Source organism: Mustelus asterias, chromosome 5 (assembly GCF_964213995.1).
Source record: "Mustelus asterias chromosome 5, sMusAst1.hap1.1, whole genome shotgun sequence".
Classification (NCBI taxonomy): domain Eukaryota; kingdom Metazoa; phylum Chordata; class Chondrichthyes; order Carcharhiniformes; family Triakidae; genus Mustelus; species Mustelus asterias.
The window spans coordinates 22,243,890-22,260,417 of NC_135805.1; the positions used below are offsets into that span (position 1 = coordinate 22,243,890).

Consider the following 16,528-nt stretch of genomic DNA (forward strand, 5'->3'; position numbering starts at 1 on the left):
TTCTCCCACAGCATAAATATTTGCGGGTTAGGTGCATTGGCCATGCTAAATTGCCCCTTAGTGTCCCAGGATGTGTATGTTACTGGGATTAGCGGGATAAATATGTGGGGTTACGGGTATAAGGCCTAGATGGGATTATTGTCAGAGCAGACTCGATGGGCCAAGTGGCCCGCTTCTGCACTGTAGGGATTCTATGGTTCTATGGTGGGTGACACAAGCCCCACTTGTTAATGAATATTTCTCACCTACCATACTGGAGGCTGGGAAATGGGCTGGGGAGCGCCATTGACTTTCTCAGCCTGTGGGAGTGCACTCTCCTCCACAGTGTAGCGTTCAGTGGAATGGCACATTCTTGTTCATAATGGCCGAACCATTCATTTAATAACTGCTGCTCTGCGGCCACCATTTCTCGTTTGGTTTCGCTGGTCAGAAAATACTTCCGATCATTACTTAAAAAGAAGAATCACATTCTTTCATTGAATGCAACTGCATTGTTTTAACAGTGCTACTAATAAACAAGCTGGAATGTGCCAATCCAAAGGCCAAGGTTGCAGGCTGAAGTGCAGCAAGACCTAAGATAACACCCTGGCTGGAATGTGTTGGACACACAATTAGACAGAGGCCTTTGCACTGAGGGCATGTGACCAGGCTGGATGGAATGTGTCACCCTGAAGGTGGGCGACTGGGTAGACGTGTGTCCCTGAGGGTGGGCTCCTGGGCTGGGCGTGTTTCCGGGTGGGTGGGCGACAGTGTAGGTATATGTCACTGATCGGGCACGCCCCCAGGCTGGCGTGTGTGGCTGGGAGGGTTGGCTCCCCTGCCTTGTCTCTGTCAAAAGGCCCCTCAAACCAGCTACCTTATTTAGGAGGCTAAAAGTTGATCTGTGAGCTGATTCACCTGTGTGAATTGAAAAGGTTCGACAAGGACAAATGCCCCTTACAGTCAGAAAGAGGGAAATTTGTAATGGGGAAATAAGAACTGGCTGACCAACTAAGTACAAACTTTGGTTCTGTTTTCACAAAGGAGGACATAAATAACATACCAGAAATGTTGGGGAAAACCGTTTAGTCAGAGGGAAGAATTGAAGGAAGTCAGTATTAGTAGGGAAAGGGCGTTGGGGAAATTGATGGAATTAAAGGCTGATAAATCCCCAGGGCTTGATAATCTACATCCAAGAGTACTTAAGGAAGTGGCCGTAGAAATAATGGATGCAATAAGTGGTCATCTTCCAAGATTCTACAGACTCTAGAACTGTTCCTACAGATTGGAGGGTAATGAATGTAACCCCACTATTATCAAAGATTTAATAGCAGAGTTCATAGAAATCATAGAAACCCTACAGTGCAGAAGGAGGCCATTCGGCCCATCGAGTCTGCACCGACCACAATCCCACCCAGGCCCTACCCCCACATATTTTACCCACTGATGCCTCTAACGTACGCATCCCAGGACTCTAAGGGGCAATTTTTTTTTTTTTAACCTGGCTAATCAACCTAACCCACACATCTTTGGACTGTGGGAGGAAACCGGAGCACCCGGAGGAAACCCACGCAGACACGAGGAGAATGTGCAAACTCCACACAGACAGTGACCCGAGCCGGGAATCGAACCCGGGAGCTGTGAAGCAGCAGTGCTAACCACTGTGCTACCGTGCCGCCCTTAGGGCATGATTGGACGGAGTAGCATAGATTTATGAAAGGGAAATTATGCTTGGCAAGGTTCTAACTAAGAGTTGATGAGGGGCAGCCAGTGGATGTGGTTTATTTAATCTTTCAAAAAGCTTTTGACAAAGTTCCACATAAGAGATTAGCGTGTAATATTAAAATGCAGGAGATTGGGGGTCGTGTATTGAGATGGATAGAAAACTGATTGGCAGACAGGAAACAAAGAGTGGGAATAAATGGGTCTTTATCCAAATGTCAGGCAGTGACTAGTGGGGTAAAAGAACAAAGAAAATTACAGCACAGGAACAGGTCCTTCGGCCCTTCAAGCCTGCATCGACCATGCTGCCTGACTGAACTAACACCCCCTACCCTTCCGGGGACCATATCCCTCTATTCCCATCCTATTCATGTATTTGTCAAGATGCCCCTTTAAAGTATTGCAGAGACTATTCACAGTATATATTGATGATTTAGATGAGGGAACTAAATGTAATATGTCCAAATTTTCAGGTGACACAAAGTTGGGTGGGAGGGTGAGCTGTGAGGAGGATGCAGAGATTCTTCAGTGTGATTTGGACAGGCTGAGTGAGTGGGCAAATGCATGGCAGATGCAGTATAATGTGGATTTGATGGCAAAAACAGGAAGACAGATTAAATGGCTATAGATTGAGAGAGGGGGAACATGCAACAAGATATGGGTGTCCTCGTAGACCAGTCACTGAAGGTAAGCATATAGGTGCAGCAGGTGGTAAAGAAGGCAAATGGTATGTTGGCTTTCGTAGCGAGGGAGGATTTGAGTATAGGAGCAGGGCTGTATTGCCCATCCCTAATTGCCCTTGAGAAGGTGGTGGTGAACTGCCTTCTTGCATTGCTGCAGTCCATATAGTGTAGGTACACCCACAGTGCTGTTAGGGAAATAGTTCCAGGATTTTGGCCCAGCGACTGCGAAGGAACGGCGATATATTTCCAAGTCAGGATGGTGAGTAGCTTGGAGGGGAATTTGCAGGTTGTGATGTTCCCATGCATTTTCTGTCCTTGTCCTTCTAGATGGAAGGGTTTGTAGGTTTGGAAGGTGCTGTTGAAGGAGCCTTGGCGAGTTTCTATAGATGATACATGATGCTGTTACTGTGTGTCAGAGATGGAGCGAGTGAGTGTTTGTGGATGAGGTGCCAATCAAGTGGCCTGCTTTCTCCTGGGTGGTGTTCAGCTTCTTGAGTGTTGGAGCTGCACCCATCCAGGCAATTGGAGAGTGTTCCATCTCACTCCTGATTCTGCCCTGTAGATGTTGGATAGGATTTGGGGAATCAGTAGGTGAGTTACTCTCAGTAGAATATCCAGCCCCTGATCTACTCTTGTAATGATGTGGAGCTGCCAGCGTTGGACTGGGGTAAACACAGTAAGAAGTTTAACAACACCAGGTTAAAGTCCAATAGGTTTATTTGGTAGTAAAAGCCACACAAGCTTTCGGAGCCTTAAGCCCCTTCTTCAGGTGAGTGGGAATTCTGTTCACAAACAGGGCATATAAAGACACAAACTCAATTTACAGAATAATGGTTGGAATGCGAATACTTCACGACACATGACGGCGCAGGGTCGCTGAGCAGAAACTGATAGCCAAGTTCCGCACACATGAGGACGGCCTCAACCGGGATATTGGGTTCATGTCACACTATCTGTAATCCCCACAGCTTGCCTGGACTTGTAGAGTCTCACTGGCTGTCCTGTCTGGAGACAATACACATCTCTTTAGCCTGTCTTGATGCTCTCTCCACTCACATTGTTTGTATCTTAAAGACTTGATTAGCTGTAAATATTCGCATTCCAACCATTATTCTGTAAATTGAGTCTGTGTCTTTATATGCCCTGTTTGTGAACAGAATTCCCACTCGCCTGAAGAAGGGGCTTAAGGCTCTGAAAGCTTGTGTGGCTTTTGCTACCAAATAAACCTGTTGGACTTTAACCTGGTGTTGTTAAACTTCTTACTGTGTCTACTCTTGTAACCACAGTATTTACATGGTTCGTCCAGTTCAGTCTCTGGTCAATGGTAACCCCCAGAATGTTGATAATGTGGCTGCAAATTCAGGTCAAAGACTAAGAATTCTGCAGTGAGTAACTCATCTCCTGTCTCCCCAGAGTCTGTCCACAAGGCACAAGTCATGTGTGTGATGGAAAAACTCTGTCCTCATCTAGATAAGCGTGGATCAAGAAACGTAAAACCATCTGGGATAAAGCGCCCATGGCCTCCGACATCTCAAAGTGCTTTGCCGCTTATGAAGTAATTTTGAAATATAGTCACTATCGTAATGTAGGAAATGCAACAGCCAATTTGTACACAGCAAGCTCCCACAAACAGTATAGCGCTTGCAGGTAATCCGTTTGCAATGTTGATTGAGGAGTAAATACATGGCAGGACACCAGGGCTAACTGTTGTTTCTCTTAGAATCATGCAGTCATAGAATTCTACAGTGCAGAAGGAGGCCATTTGGCCCATCGTGCCTGCATCAACAACAATCCCACCCAGGCCCTATCCCTGTAACCCCATGTATTTACTCTGCTAATTCCCCTGACAGTAAGGGACAATTTAGCATGGCCAATCCATCTAACCTGCATGTTTTTGGACTGGGAACAAACTGGAGCACCCGGAGGAAACCCATGCAGACATGGGGAGAACATGCAAACTCTGCACAGACAGTGACCCAAGGCCAGAATTGAACCCAGGTCCCTGGCGCTGTGAGGCAGCAGTGCTAATCACTGTGCCACCGTGCCACTCCACTTGTTTGAGACAGTCGTGGGATTTTTAAAAATCCACCCCGACAAGCAGATGGGGCATGATTTTGATCTCTCATCTGGTAGCACCTCTACAGCGCAGTGCCTCCGTAGTACTGCACTGGAGTGGAGGCCTTGATTTCTGTGTTCAAAGCCTGCAGTGAGGGTTTTGAATTAAAAATCTTGTGACTCAGAGGCGAGAGTGTTACCAACTGAGCCGCAGTTGACACTTATGTTGATGTAATTCACACTTAAATGAGTTTGAAACTGGCCTCCGTTCCAGCATTTTGCCCATGCGTAGAAGATTTTGGAAAGAGGGTGAGTCAGAAGTGGAAAATGCTTAACTTTCTCACATGTGAAATGAAAGATTAATTTTTCCTTCTCTCTCTCTCTCTCGTTCAGGAAACTGAGAAGCTTGAAGAGGAAAAATCTGGCCTCCAGAAAGAAATTGCCGTGTTGCAGAAGGAGAAAGAGAAGTTGGAGTTCGTGCTAGTCGCTCACAAATCCGTTTGTAAAATGGCTCCCGGGCACGACGGCCGGAGACGTTCGCCGTCCCCTCAGCCACGCGCCGGCCGCACGCCCAACGCCGTGGTGGTCAAACAGGAGCCGGAAGAGCAGGCGAAGCTGGCCTTGCCCAACCCGTCCAAAACGCAGAGGTCGGTCATCAAGCCGGTGACCGAGATCTCCATCGCCAACAACTACTTCCTGGAGGCCGAGCCCCTCAACACACCGGTGGTGGTCACATCTACGCCGGCGTCCAACGTCACTCCGTGCGCCGCCAGCCTGGTCTTCACCTACCCCAACGTGCCCAGCCTCGAGCAAGAGCCCGCGTCGGAGTCCTGCTCCAAGGCCCATCGCAGGAGCAGCAGCAGTGGCGACCAGTCCTCGGACTCTTTGAACTCCCCCACCTTGCTAGCGCTCTGAGGCAGCTTCCGCCGGCAGCCCTCGGGAAGACACTCGAGGGAGATGCCGAGGGATGATGACAAATGAACCTCTTTGCATTGACTGGAACACAATGAAACAGATTATTTCTAAACACTTTAGACTCCCAGGGGGATGGACGGGGTTGGGGGGAGGGAGGGCGGGGGGGATGGGTTTTAATTCAAGAGTCTCTTGATGCGGCAGTTATCGCTGAGTCTAGACTCTTGTCAGACACACTCTGTGGGTGGCCTTTGAGTCAGGGGGAAACTCCAGCCATGAGAGAGCAGTTATTCTTGTCATTGGCAGGATACATAGGCCCTTCCAATAATGGACAGCTACACCATTGACTGACGTCGGGCAAGAGGGGGGAGGGGGGGAGAAAGCACATGATCTGAACTCTGTTTTAAAGCATTTTACTTTCCTGATTTTTCTCCCTCAAAGTATTTACTACACAGTGACATTCTGGTGACCCACGACGTGTGCATATATATAATATATATATATTTTTTCTTTTGGACCATGCAGTAATCCTGTTTTAAAATTTATGCTATCTCCGTATCTGCGACTCTTTTATTCCCAGCAAGGTCTGGAGTGAAGAACGCTCTCTAACATGACATTCGTGAACTGTAAAGAACAAATTACTTTGTGACGCTTACTCAGTAATGTACTGAAACTTTCTGACTGGAATTGCTGTTAGATTTCAGAATTGATAGAGCAAAGGGATTTGTATCACAATGTTACTGTCGGGTGATTATATTGTGCGTTCCAACATCAACTTTTTGCCTCTTAGCCTTCTGACCTTAACTTTAGTATTTATAATTTTTTAAATTAATTATGGAGATATACTGTAAAGGCTCCAGGTTGGAAAATAAAGCATTGTAGGCCAGACGAGGGCATGGTGTAGGATTTCAGTTCAGGGTCAAAGATTTTGCTAATCTACTGACAAGAGAAAAACTAGCATTCAATAGTATCGAAAGGAGGAGCCTTGCATGTGGGTATCTAAAGATAAGGAGGGAGGCGATGGCCTAGTGGTATTATCACTAGACCAGAAATTCAGCTAATGTTCTGAGGACCTGGGTTCGAATCCCGCCACGGCGAATGGTGGAATTTGAATTTAATTTTAAAAATCTGGAATTAAGAATCTACTGATGAAACCATTGTTGATTGTCAGGAAAAACTCTTCCAGTTCACTAATGTCCTTTAGAGAAGGAAATCTGCCATCCTTACCTGGTCTGGCCTACATGTGACTCCAGACCCACAGCAATGTGGTTGACTCTCAACTGCCCTCCAAGGGCAACTAGGGATGCTGGCCAGCCAGCGACGCCCATGTCCCACGAATGAATGAAATAGAATAAAGTGAGCACTACTTCAAAGACAGGCTTGAGCTAAAATGGTGAAACGGGCCACTATCTCGTAGTGTTCAGTTCTCGGGATAATCTTTTCCATTGGGTAATGGAAGCAACACCAAAAATGTAAACCCGTGCTATATGAGGTAACGGGATGATGGATTATTTCTAGAATGTATGTGCTGAGATAGACTAAGGGACCTCCTCCCCCACCCCCCCCCCCGTCAATAATGAAAATTCCATCATGACTAACAAAACCCCACACACACTCTGGACGGGATTTTCCGGCCACGCTCGCCTCAACACTGGAAAATCCCGTCCGAGATCAACAGACCTTTGCGTGGTCCACCACCCCTCCCCACCCGACCCGCTACGATTCCCATAGCGGGCAGGAGGTGAAGATTCTGCCCTCTGAGGTCGGAAAGAAATGAAAAGACCCTGAGGTTATTGGTTTCTGATTTTTTTTAACGAAACTCTGGGTCATTCACTCGCTGATTGGCGTGTGACAACTGACGGAAAATTCCGAGTGCGAAGCATTGAAATTCATATTTCTTTTCCAAAGGGCTTGAAAATGTTGGAATCAAGTTTTCCTTAAAAAAAAAAGTTGGGGTATGTCTCGGGATATTTTCTTCCAATTACTAAGACGAGGAAATGTCGATGCAAAACATTGAAGATAGGAGCAGGAGGAGGCCATTTGGCCCTTCGAGCCTGCTCCACCATTCATCACGATCATGGATGATCGTCCAACTCAATAGCCTAATCCTGCTTTCCCCCCATAACCTTTGATCCCAATTGGAGTAGCTTGTTTTTAATAATGGTACAATTTTTTTTTGTTCTCCCATTAGCAACCTGATGGTTCCTAAGCCCAATTGCCTCTTCCCGCCCGGGTGCTGGGAGGTACGGATAACTGTGCACAGAATTAAGGGAGGGAGGGAGGATGAGAGAGAGCAAACGCTGCCCTTCTGCCCATTCTTTCCTCCCTGTGTTGTCGGTGAATGGTGTGGGCAGTCTGCGGTCTCCCACTGATTCCTATGCAGACATCAATGGCGACCAACGCAGACACTCTCCAGCCTTTTATTTATAGTTCTTGTTGTTTCCTGAATTAAACAGATCGTAGTAGAAAATGTGTTTACACTTTAGAGCAGGTCTCCAATGAATTGTTAATTTTGACAAAAAAAAGCGTTACACTGGTTTTATGTTGTAAGTTGACCTCCTGTGATATTGCTCCTAGTGAGTGGGTCAGTAGGGTTGAAGTTGGAGAGAGAAAGAGAGACACAGACGGAGCAAAGTGAGTGGAAAGTAGAACTGGGTTTTCCCATTTGGCATGGATTTGCCAGGAACTAACATCGCTGCTATGAACTTATCCTGGGCAGCCTGTCAATCTGGATAAATGATCAGTTTTCTAATTTGGTGAGTCGCTCGAAGATGGCATTCCCCAAAGCTGCACACTGCGCTCCCGTCACCCTTTGGAAGTTACGCTGGCGACGAGGGGAAGGTTGAGAGCGTATCTCAGACCACATCCAAGACTTTTAACATCGCCTTGATTTTTCACTTGAGGTGGAACTGACCAGGGTGCCCTAAGGGTTTGTGAGGAGTTCCTGATCATCTTCCAGGCCTCCCAGCTTCTCTTGGTTCCCAGCAACTGATCACAATTCCACTTATCAATGGCCTCCTCCTGATCTCTCTCTCGCTCGAAAGCAGCAATATTTTCCATATTTAAAAGCGATCCCAAATTTATATCACCCCAGCCGACCTTGCAACTTAAAAGGCCCTTCATTTTCCGCTTCCAAATTGTAAGTCTTCTGATAGGATTGAAAATTTGGAAAATGATCCCGGGGCAGCGCTTCTTTCACCTTCTAAACCTTGCATCAGAATTTACCATAAAGGAAAGTGTTTTCGGTTCGCCCGAATGGTAATGCATTGCTGTTGGGAAGCCAAGGTGAAGGGTCATCGTGGAGGACACCAGCAAGGCCATCGGGAACAGAATGGAAAGGGGAATCGGGATATCAGGAGGTGGGAGGATCTTTATCGACTCTGGGAGGGAGGAAGGTGAGCAGTCCCACGCTCATGAGATCCTTGAGGTGAATTTTAAAGTTTATTTATCAGTGTCACAAGTAGGTTAACATTAACACGGCAATAACAGTAAGAGATTATGCAGTGAGCCTGGCTTTTGATATGGTGAGGAGACAGAGGAATGCGTCCAGTGGTGGATTGGACAATTGAGAGGGGCCAGAGAAATATTTGAAGGAGCAAAGATCATATTGGTAAGATAGAAAAGGAAATGAGAAGTGTTATTACTGGGAGGGAGATATTGCTGTCTTGAGCGACAGCACATCTGGAACATTGGGCCACACATCTTTTGAGTGATTTGAAAATCTATTGGAGGAAGTTTCTCATTGAGCAGCAAAGCCACACCTGGGGCCCTGCGCCTAACTCTGAACTGGCTGAGTTTAGCTGAGGCGACCCACGGTACAAATGCCCCGTATCCACTGTGGACTGACCTTTAACCTTGGATCCTTGCTTGACCAAACAAAACGCTTGCATGCTTCCTTGGGCAGGTCAATTTGAGACACAGAGTTAGGACTTTGTTTAGAGCAGGCATGAGCTTTGAGGAGCGAATTAAGGAGGAGAAACATGAAAATAAAGTTGCCAAGGATAGAAGGGCTTCAATTTCCATTCAATTTAAAGGAAGAATTTCTCGATATTTAAATATTTTTTTGACAGACATTCAGATATAATGCAAAACGTAATGACATCAGAGAATGATGACAGGCAGTATATAGTAAGAAGTCTCACAACATCAGGCTAAAGTCCAACAGGTTTATTTGGTATCACGAGCTTTCGGAGCGGTGCCCCTTCATCAGGTGAGTCCACTCACCTGAGGAAGGGAGCAGTGCTCCGAAAGCTCATGTTACCAAATAAACCTGTTGGACTTTAACCTGGAGTTGTGAGACTTCTTACTGTGCCCACCCCAGTCCAACGCTGGCATCTCTACATCGTGGCTACCATTGAGCAGAATATAGTCACTGCTTTATGTATTAGCCAAACAAGGAATTGAGCCAGGAATGCGTTGGCCATGAATTTCATTATTCTGGATGCTGAGACCTTGAGAGTCCTCAGAAAGATTCTCCTGTGACATGTAGAAAGCGCACTAGCCCTGAGTGAGAGACTAATGAGAAAGGATAGTAGTGAAAGATGGGAGACTTGAGAAAGGAATGTTGCTGGAGATGAACAGTGGGTCAGGCAACATCCAAGTGAAAGCTGCAGAGCTCATCTCAAACTTTAACTATATCATTAGCACTTTGACTGAATATCTACAAATGTGCAAAGGGGTGTGAGCTTTTGCCAGTACACTCAAAGCTTAAGGTTCATGACCAGATAACCTAGTATAAACAGTCATCGAGGGATGCTGCTACTGTGTTGGGTGCTTTGAAAGCCAAGACCTCACACCAATGGTTAGTGTGGCACCGTGGTTAGCACTGCTGTCTCACAACGCCGGGGACCCGGGTTCAATTCTGGCCTGTGCGGAGACCGCACATTTTCCCCGTGTCTGCGTGGGTTTCCTCCGGTTTCCTCCCACAGGCCAAAGATGTGTGGGTTAGGTGGATTGACCATGCTAAATTGCCCCTAAGTGTCAGGGGTAAATATGTGGGGTGTACGAAGATAGGTAGGATTGTTGTTGGTACAGGTTTGATGGGCTGAATGGCCCCCTTCTGCACTGTAGGGATTCTATGAATGCTGTGGGAACTATGGCTGCACCAAGGGAGGTGGCAAATATCAGATGGTCTTCAATCCCATCTGTTATAAATATTTTGGGGAGATTTTGGTGGGAAAAACATTTGCGTTTAGCATGGATTTTCTGAGAATGTCCATCTTGAGTGCACAGAGTGGCGCAGTGTTGTTTCATTTCGTGCACTTGGCGAGTGACTAATGCCCAAGACACTGCCAAGGCTGAAGAGGAGCAGGAGATAAGGTGATGAGGCAAGTTGATTGGTGGTTAAGTGATGCCAGTTTTAGATTGCGAAAGGCAAGATGGTGGAGTGGAGGAATTCCACAGATTTTAAGATCTGGGGACAGAATGAGTGAAGAATCGGAGGATCCAGATTTCTCCGCAGGTGAAGATGTGACGCAGAGCTCAGTTACTCTCGACGGGGCTGGATCTCATTAGAATATGTTGAGGTACAAATATTGCAAGTGCTGGAGGGAGAGGGACCAAAACTGGGCCAGAAGTCAAATGCTGAGAGTTCCTTGGTGTGTATTAGTGCTACACTGGAAGAACTGGACATCAATAAGCATTGTAACGAGGATGAAGACATCAGGAGCATTATTAAGATCTGCAATCTATCTCACAGGAACCATGATAAGAAATGTAAATCTGTATGATTAACTTCTGTTTTTTTTAAAGAAGATACGAGCAATTGTAAAATAAAGTTGAGTCAGGTCTACTTTTGCTATTCAAAATTGTACGTTGTCAATATTTATTAAAAAATCAATATTTTAGATTATTGCTGTCTTCTGAATTTGTGAAGGGTGACAGGATGGCACGATGGTTAACACTGCTTCCTCACAGCACCAGGGACTCAGGTTTGATTCCGGCCTTGGGTGACTGCGTGGGTTTCCCCCGAGTCTGTGGTTTCCCCCAAAGATGTGCCGCTTAAATGGATTGGCCATGCTAAATTGCCTCTTAGTGTCTCAAGATGTGTAGGTGAGCTGGATTAACCATGGTAAATGTGTGGGGTTACGTGGATAGGGTGGGGGAGAGGGCCCGGGTAAGATACTCTGTCAGAGAGAGTTGGCGCAGACCCGATGGGCCGAATGGCCTCCTCCTGCACTGGAGGGATTCTATGCTGATTGTTCCCTTGATGCACTGAGTCATTGCCTTCAATCCACTGCAGGAAGTGGGTTAATGCTGCAGTTTCTGTTTTACACACGGCCACATAAATAGATTGGATTTGAGCTGCCACTCAGGTACTGATGGAAGGCAAAGGCTCACTTGCCGAGGATCTCATTCGTTCTGAGTTGCTAAGGGTTGAGTCAAGCATTAACAAAAACCACCTCGCTCCCTGCAAGGAATTCCGTTTTCCTGGATTTTCCATTGCCTCTGTTGAGATGATGTGTACCTGTGCCTCCCCCTCCGAATTGTGATAGGATTCTCCTTGTTCTCACCTTCCTCCCCTCCTCTGGGACCATGTTAAACGGTTTAGCTTATTAATTAGTGTCCCAAGTAGGCTTACATTAACACTGCAATGAAGTTACTGTGAAAATCCCCTCGTGGCCACTCTCCGGTCGGTGCCTGTTCGGGTACACTGAGGGTCATTGAGCTCATTCAGGAAATATTATAGTTTCTCTTCTGGTGGAAATTTGCCGTGGGCGGCACGGTGGCACAGTGGTTAGGACTACTGCTTCTTCGGGTACACTGAGGGAGAATTCAGCGTGGCCAATGCACCTAACCAGACTGTGGGAGGAAACCGGAGCACCCGGAGGAAACCCACGCAGACACGGGGAGAACGTGCAGACTCCACACAGACAGTCACCCAAAGGAATTGAACCCGGGTCCTGATGCTGTGAGGCAGCAGTGCTCAGCACTGTGCCACCGTGCCGTTGAGATGTGTACTTCTTCCTGACAGATATTTGTGCTGGACAACCGTCTTCCCCAGTGGAGGTTTGGGTACAAAAAGGTGTTGTCAATGCGAAGCTGCCCATTTGTCATGTTCACTCTTTCATCCCTCCCACAGGGATGTAAGATAAAGGAGCAGGAGGAGGCCATTCGGCCCCTCAAACCTGCTCTGCCAGTCGATACGATCATGGATGATCTGATCTGATTGGGGTCCTAACTCCATTTTCCTGCCTACCCCCTCAATATTTGGAAATGAAGTATCTGTCAAAGCTAGCCTTGAATATATTGAAATCCCCTTATTTTGAAACTCTGCTCTTCTAGCTCTAGATAACACCGTGAGGGGAAACATCCCCTCAGCATCTCCCCGTCAAGCAACCTCACAATCTTTCCTCTGTTTCCCAGTGGATTGGCCCTCATCAGAACCCTCATTTGCCTCCACTCCCCACTCCTCCATGACCAAGCTCAACTCTCTCCCTTAGGTTCGTGGCCATTCATAGAAATCATAGAATTCCCATAGCAGAGAAAGAGGCCATTCAGCCCATCGAGCCTGCACCAATGACGATCCCACCCAGGCCCCAACACTGTATCCAAACACATTCTGGTGGGCTCCTTAAGATCTGCTGAATAAGTCACCTGCTCCAACTCCTTCCTGACCCCGATTTGGATCTGATTCCTCACTTAATAAAGGCTTTTGCCTCCACCAAGGTACTATCCTAAATCAAGGGGTAACAACCCATCAGAACCCTCCTTTGTGAAGCCACCTATGGTCTAATGAATCAACCTTTGGGATTCCCTGCTGCTAACTGCTTAATGAGGACACAGTGACCTTTGCTGTATTGCAAACGCAGGAGTGGATTGTCTTTCAGAGAGTGAAGGGACTTTAATTTACTGATAATAGCTAACTCGCAGTTCAATCTGGCAACCAATGCTTAAATAAGAATCTGTAGCCAGCGAATTTGGACTATTGAACAAATTCTCCCACACCCAGTGCTTATCATTTTCCAAAATAATCCGTCAAGAATCCTGGTTAATTTTCTTTGGAGGTCAATGATGTCATCCCCTTTGTTACCATGGCATCTGTCCACTAATCCAAGCCAGACCAAAGGCCTACCTCAGGCCTCCAATCTCCAGCTCGGTATCACATTTACTGTTGAATAATCATTGATGCTGAAATGTTGTTAGACCATAAATATGGGCCGGGAATTCTCCAAACTCGCTGCAGCTGAGATTATCCAGTCCCGCTGCAGTGAACGGAGATTTGGCTGAGAATTAAATGCTCCGTTCTCGCTGGCAGCGGGGCGGGCGAGACTAGAGAATAGAAATATTGAAACTAGAAGCAGGAGTTGGCCATTCGGCCCTTCGAGCCTGCTCTGCCATTCGTTTTGATCGTGGCTGATCATCGAATTCAATATCCTGATCCCCCCTTCCCCCCCCATATCCCTTGATCCCTTTAGCCCCAAGAGCTATATCTAATTTCTTCTTGAAATCAGACAATGTTTTGGCCTCAACTACATTCTGTGGTAGTGAATTTCACAGATTCACCACCCTCTGGGTGAAAACATTTCTTCCCAAATCAGTTCTAAAAGGTTTACCCCTTATCCTCAAACTATGACCCCCTAGTTCTGGGCTTCCCCACCATCGGGAATATTCTTTCTAAATCTATAGCCATGGAATCATAGAATGACACAGCACAGAAGGAGGTGATTCAGCCCATCACACCTGTGGCAGCTCAATGATACCGCTTTCCAACTAATCTCACTCTCCTGCTATATCTTTATAGATCTGTAATTGTTTTTTTCCCCCTCAAGTACTTACCCTTCACATCCTCTTTTAAATGTAACTATTTGACTAACCGACAACAATCCCACCCAGGCCCTATCCCCGTAACTCCACATATTTACCCCACTAATCCCTCTAACTTATGCATCCCGGGACACTAAGGGGAAAATTAGCATGGCCAATCAACCTAACCCACACATCTTTGGACTGTGGGAGGAAACCGGAGCACCCGGAGGAAACCCACACAGACACGGGGAGAATGTGCAGACTCTGCACAGTCAGTGACCCAAGCCGGGAATCGAACCCAGAGCTGTGAGGCAGCAGTGCCAACCACTGTGCCACCGTGGTGCCCAGGAATGGTGTCCTGTTACCTTCATGGATTTGTATACACCCACCCCCCTGCCTCTCTTTTCACACACGCTCTTTAAAACTGCACAATTTACCATAAGATCATAAGACATAGGAGCAGAATTAGGCCACTCAGCCCATCGAGTCTGTTCCGCCATTCAATCATGGCTGATACTTTTCTCATCCCCATTCTCCTGCCTTTTCCCCATAACCCCTGATCCCCTTATCAATCAAGAACCTATCTACCTCTGTCTTAAAGACACTCAATGACCTGACCTCCACAGTCTTCTGCGGCAAAGAGTCCCACAGATTCACCACTCTCTGGCTGAAGAAATTCCTCCTCATCTCTGTTTTAAAGGATCGTCCCTTTAGCCTGAGGTTGTGCCCTCTGGTTCTAGTTTTTCCTACCAGTGGAAACATCCTCTCCACGTCCACTCTATTTAGTATTCACTCCTCAATTTCCTGATCAAATGTATCACCTCACGATTCCATCCATTCCATTTTTTCTCTCGCCTGTCTATCTGTGGCTTCCTGCAGTCTGTAACATTCCTCTGATTGTTTATTATATTTCTGAGTTTCATATCATCTGGAATTTTTTAACTTATACTTTGAGCACCAAGTCCAGCTCATTAATATTGATTTTAAGGAGCGGCACTAATACTGAACTCTGAGGATGCCAGTTGGTGTGTAATCATTACACCCATTAATCTCGAGTGTCTACTTCACAATATGCTCCGTATACAAATACTCAGGTCACGATGTCTGCTTATATCCCGGGGGCCACAGCAATCTGCCTTGTAACATGCCATTAACATTGCAGTTTCCAAATCATGAACTTCCCCATGGAACCACAAAAGCAGAGAGAATGAGTTTGTCTGCATTTGTGCCACAGATGTGTGTATGTGCTTGTGGATGTGTGTGCCTCTGTTTGTGTGTGCCTCTGTTTGTGTGTGTGTTTGCGTGTGTGTGAGGGAGAATGTATAGGTGGAATTTTGCGAGGTTGATTCTAAGTGTCCAGCTAGCGTGAAAATGGGAGAGTCCCTGATCCATTTTCTGGGCGAGTTTTCAAGCCCAGTCTTACGCACTTATTGATGGGCTAGACTGTTTCTTGCTGCTGCAGGGAGAGGGCTGGGCTTAATTCATCAGCCAGCCTGCAGAGGGAACTATTCTGCACATGTGCAATAGCATCTGCAGAGGGAGCTATTGCGCATGTGCAGACCTCTGATGCTGCACACCGACAATTTCAACAGCAGGGGTCTGACAGACAAAGACAGAGCTGTCAGGCCCCTGCTGTTGCAGGCAACGTCACAAACACTCCCCCACATTGCAATCGCGGGGGCCCGTGGCCGATCGCAAGCCCCACACTAGCCAAGATGCGACCCCCACCACCGACCAGGCCAATTTCACACCCCCCCTCCCCCATCCCGATCCTGTTGCAGAGTGGCAGCGCCCCCCCCCCTCCCCCGTCCCGATCGTGTTGCAGAGTGGCAGCGGGCTCCCCCATTGGGCCTCAACTTCAGGCCCTGTCCCTTTCAGGCCCCACCCACTTCAATCCCCACCCCCTTCAATCCCCACCCACTTTAAGCCCCACTCCTTTCAAGCTCTGACCACTTCAGGGTGGCATTGCCCAAGGGGCGCCTCCCCCTTGCCCTCGGCCTCCCCGGGGGGTCTCAGTGGCCTCTGGTTCCACCGGCGAGGGCAACACGACTCTTTCCCATTCATGGGGAGCATGCCTATTCCTTGCCGGAGAGAACCTCTCCCGGTGAGACCATAAAGCCAAGCGAGCCTGGACAATTCCACACCGGGCTCACTAAACACACGCGACATTTCAATATATTGAACTAAATTATTCAGCCTCTTGCCCGTTTCCGGTGAGAGGCTGACCATCCCGGAAATCCAGCTCTTGTAGAATTGCGAGAGCCGAGAATATGGCTCTCGCACAATTTTACTGGTTCCCTCTGACCATCGATTGATGGGGTGAGCCGGGAAAATCCAGGCCTCTGTGTCTGTGTGTGTGTGAGTGTGAGTGTGTGTGTGTATCTCTGTGTGTGTGTGCGTGTGAGTATGTGCGTGTAAGTGTGTGTGTG

General features: G+C 47.2%; 1 protein-coding gene across 4 annotated transcripts in view; it reads left to right on the forward strand.

Annotated features, from left to right (window-relative positions):
- Positions 1-6,126, forward strand: part of fosl2 (FOS like 2, AP-1 transcription factor subunit) — an 83,165-nt gene extending 77,039 nt beyond the window's left edge. For all 4 annotated transcript variants that reach the window (XM_078212252.1, XM_078212250.1, XM_078212254.1 and 1 more), the window contains one exon: positions 4,833-6,126. In XM_078212252.1, the coding sequence (XP_078068378.1) occupies positions 4,833-5,354 (522 nt within the window). In that variant the 3' untranslated portion in view covers positions 5,355-6,126. The remainder of the gene's footprint in view (positions 1-4,832) is intronic.
- The last annotated feature ends 10,402 nt before the right edge of the window (positions 6,127-16,528 follow it).